Source organism: Formica exsecta, unplaced genomic scaffold (assembly GCF_003651465.1).
Source record: "Formica exsecta isolate Colony F162 unplaced genomic scaffold, ASM365146v1 scaffold215, whole genome shotgun sequence".
NCBI lineage: Eukaryota > Metazoa > Arthropoda > Insecta > Hymenoptera > Formicidae > Formica > Formica exsecta.
The window spans coordinates 51,094-55,057 of record NW_021849447.1 but is presented as its reverse complement, the minus strand read 5'-3'; the positions used below and the strand labels follow the sequence as shown (position 1 = coordinate 55,057).

The 3,964-nt window shown below is 30.9% G+C and overlaps 1 protein-coding gene across 1 annotated transcript in view; it reads right to left on the bottom strand.

The window, feature by feature from the left end:
* The window catches only part of LOC115235264, a 4,591-nt gene extending 1,202 nt beyond the window's left edge, over positions 1 to 3,389 (bottom strand). The window contains exons 1-2 of the mRNA XM_029806925.1: positions 1,377 to 3,389; positions 558 to 800 (exon numbers count right to left, since the gene is read on the bottom strand). Of these exons, the coding sequence (XP_029662785.1) occupies positions 558 to 783 (226 nt within the window). The 5' untranslated portion in view covers positions 784 to 800; positions 1,377 to 3,389. The remainder of the gene's footprint in view (positions 1 to 557; positions 801 to 1,376) is intronic.
* Between the last annotated feature and the right edge of the window lie 575 nt (positions 3,390 to 3,964).

Below are 3,964 nucleotides of genomic sequence, written 5' to 3'. Positions count from 1 at the left end.
ATCTTATTTTTAGTAAAATAAATATATATATGATATAAAAATAACAATATTGTTGCGTCCGCGGGCTATTTCGATAAATCTCGAACACGCGAAACACAACTGTCACTCGCGCACCACGCCGTAAATAAAGAATACACTTTATTAGAAAGAAACTAAGGAACTTTAATAATGGAACTCAACCAAACACAGAACACAGAACAAATAATAATTATAATGTCGTAATTGGTTAATACGTCTGCACGGAATGACATCCGTCGCGAGACTCAAGATGGCGGCTTTCTTCCAAAATGTCTCCCGTTGTTGTTCAACAAACCCCCGGCAACGCGCTTGGAAACGATCTCTCGGAGACGGCATACTTCAGATACAAGGATGAAATCCAGGGACGCAACAATATAAATACAGCACAAACAAAAACAACAATTATAATTATAATACTCTGAATTGTATTTTATGTAAAATAGAAAAAAGATTTTTTAATATTAGAACATATATTTATAAGTTAGTATTATATATATATTATGAATCATATAGATGACATATGAAACATAAATACTTACTACAATATTTTATTATTTCGATTTCGTAGCGATCCCATGTGTCATAATTCGGAGATGTATAATTTGTCATCAATAAAGGAGTATTTGCAGTACGAGGTGGCCACCAGCATTCCTGAGTATTTCCTTCTTGTATAAGCCACAGCGTTGGAATTTCAGAATAAGTACAATCCGATAGGAATTTCACAACCGCGTACTTTTTATTTGTTTTTCTTCTATCAAACTCCATTCTATTCTATAAATCCACTGTATAAAACAAGAATATAGTTTAGTTTTTGGAATATGCCTTAAAAATATAAAGATCAATATTTAAACAGTGTCTTATGAAAAAAACCTGCCAAAAAATTGAAACGAAGCAAAGCATAACCAATGTGACCAAAGTCGCAATATCTATGTCTTTGTTTACATTGCTCCTCTTTTGCTTCGTTCTTTTTAAATACAATTTCTTATTTTAAATTCAATAATGAACTAATGAGCATACACCACCCAAGTAGCACATGAAGCTTTAAAACGTCTGCGATAACGTTGTCGCAACTTAAACTGCATTTATTGCCAAATAGCTGTAATTAAGGCTGGCAGGACGTTATATTAGCCACATTTTTACTGTCGCAGCGAATATAACCAGACTGTGTTACTTGGGCATATAAATTAATCTGGTTGAAACGTATGTATATTATAATAATTTATTTACAATGTTTAGAATCACCAACCATGCCGACCTTGCTATATTCATTAACAGTAATTTCTAAATTAAATTTCTTAACTATGTTAAAATACATGCAATTAATTGTGCATAAAACTATTTTTTAATATTATGCTCACCTTTCTAATTTTTGTTATTCTTCAATTTTTTAAAAATCCCCATAGATTTTGCCATTTTTACAGTATTTATCTTATAAAAACTAAGATTCAGGCAATACATATATTATTTAATCATTTTTTATATAACTATTCCGACATTAAAAAGGTAAAGAAATCAATGTGCCTCTATTTATCGTCAATCTAATTATTGGCGTGTAAAAGCGGTATCACGACAGAAGAATCAACTTTGTTATATTGTTTTAATTTTAAACATTTTCGTTTTATTCGCGTTGCTGGAACTTTTATAATATCTGAAATAGTACTGCTAGTTATCAAAAATATACATAACTTTTTTGAATCACACGGAACTGTAAAAAAAGATTGTGGATGTAAAAGACGTGCACGGATAGATAATACGCAATTATCTTGCAATATATCTAAAACATAAATAACAGAATTGTCATCAAGTAACGCGCAGTTATCGAATTTCTTTCTTGAAATTTTAAAACTATCAAACTGTAAATAAGAAATTTCATTTTTTTTATAAACAGCAATTGGATATTGCTTTATGTGACATTTATGAATCGGAAGCTGTAATTCTTCAGATATACGATTGGACAATTCCTGCAAAGGTTTTCCACATTTATGTAGTTTCTTTTTTATTTTTTGCATATAGTTTTCGTACTTGAAACAACTGAAATTATCTAAGGAACCAAAGTTTGTACATCATTAGCAAGATGAAGAATATTATGGACGTTATACGAAAAATATTTCTCATCATAAAATTCTCCATAGTGAGAAACAAACCATAATAATAAGGAATTAGCATAAGCATTGAACTTCACACATAGATACGGATCTATTAAAATCCTTATAGCAACACTAAGGCAAAGAAAGTGATTGTACAACATCGGAGATAATATTAATTTCATAATGACAATTCCAATATACAGTAAAAATTGACGAAATTCGGTGGCCTTCCATTTATCGACATCGTATAAACCTTTAGGTTTTCTTGCAAACTCAATTGGAATGTAAGGCTTCATTGATATTAAATGACTGGAAATTTTATGGACATTGTCTATTGATAATCGTACATTTTTATTTCCTTTTAACCATATTTGTAATAATCTTTTCATAACACCAAGGCAAACAAGATGCATATAGTCAAGTGGAATTTGAGACACCATGCCAATAGAAAGGTTTTCTAAAATAGAATCACCTGTGTGATGTTCAATGTGTGCACGTTTTTTAAATGTATCATTTGTACGTAAAGCATTATGGGTTTCTGAATAAATTACTCGATTATGTACAAAATCGCCTTTTTGAACACATTTTGAACATACGAAGTATCCTGTATGGCCTTTAGTACATGTTATAAAAGATCTAGCCGGAGCATCACACAAGATTGCATTGAAAGAAACTATATATTTTTTATTGGAAATAGTTATACCATTTCGATTAAGTAGGAGGAAATCATTAACAAAATCCGTAAGAAATTCATTAGGATTACTTGGTTTACGCATACCGTGATACACGCCAATTATAAATGATGATGTATAAACATTTATTTCTTCAATGGATGCCATTATGGGCCAAAACTGACTACCGGAACTTTTAGAGATAGGTAAACCATCAATATTGATGTTTAATTTTATTTTATTTTCTGTTATAAATTTGGAATATACTTTTATAGATCGCTCGAGAGCATGGAAAATACCAAAATGTGCATAATGGCCATCGCCCATAACCTTCATTTTTACAGACACGTTTCGTGGCGTGTTAACTAAACTCCTTACGTCACAAGGTAAATTTGTATTACCATGTTTTCTAAGAATTTTCAATAATTTGTTTGCAGTATAATGTGAAATATTATGTTCTATAATTAATGTTTATAAATCTTGCCACAAAGTATCAGTCTTAATAGAATGACAATCTGTATCTGTATCTGTATCTGTATCTGTATCTGTATCTGTATCTGTATCTGTATCTGTATCTGTATCTGTATCTGTATCTGTATCTGTATCTGTATCTGTATCTGTATCTGTATCTGTATCTGTATCTGTATCTGTATCTGTATCTGTATCTGTATCTGTATCTGTATCTGTATCTGTATCTGTATCTGTATCTGTATCTGTATCTGTATCTGTATCTGTATCTGTATCTGTATCTGTATCTGTATCTGTATCTGTATCTGTATCTGTATCTGTATCTGTATCTGTATCTGTATCTGTATCTGTATCTGTATCTGTATCTGTATCTGTATCTGTATCTGTATCTGTATCTGTATCTGTATCTGTATCTGTATCTGTATCTGTATCTGTATCTGTATCTGTATCTGTATCTGTATCTGTATCTGTATCTGTATCTGTATCTGTATCTGTATCTGTATCTGTATCTGTATCTGTATCTGTATCTGTATCTGTATCTGTATCTGTATCTGTATCTGTATCTGTATCTGTATCTGTATCTATATCTATATCTGTATCTGAATCTGTATCTGTATCTGAGTCCATATCTGTTAATGTAGGAATGTTGCATTGTAATACATTGTCGCTTTCTTCATTATACCGAGCTTCTATTGACAATTCATTGCATTCGTTTTCATT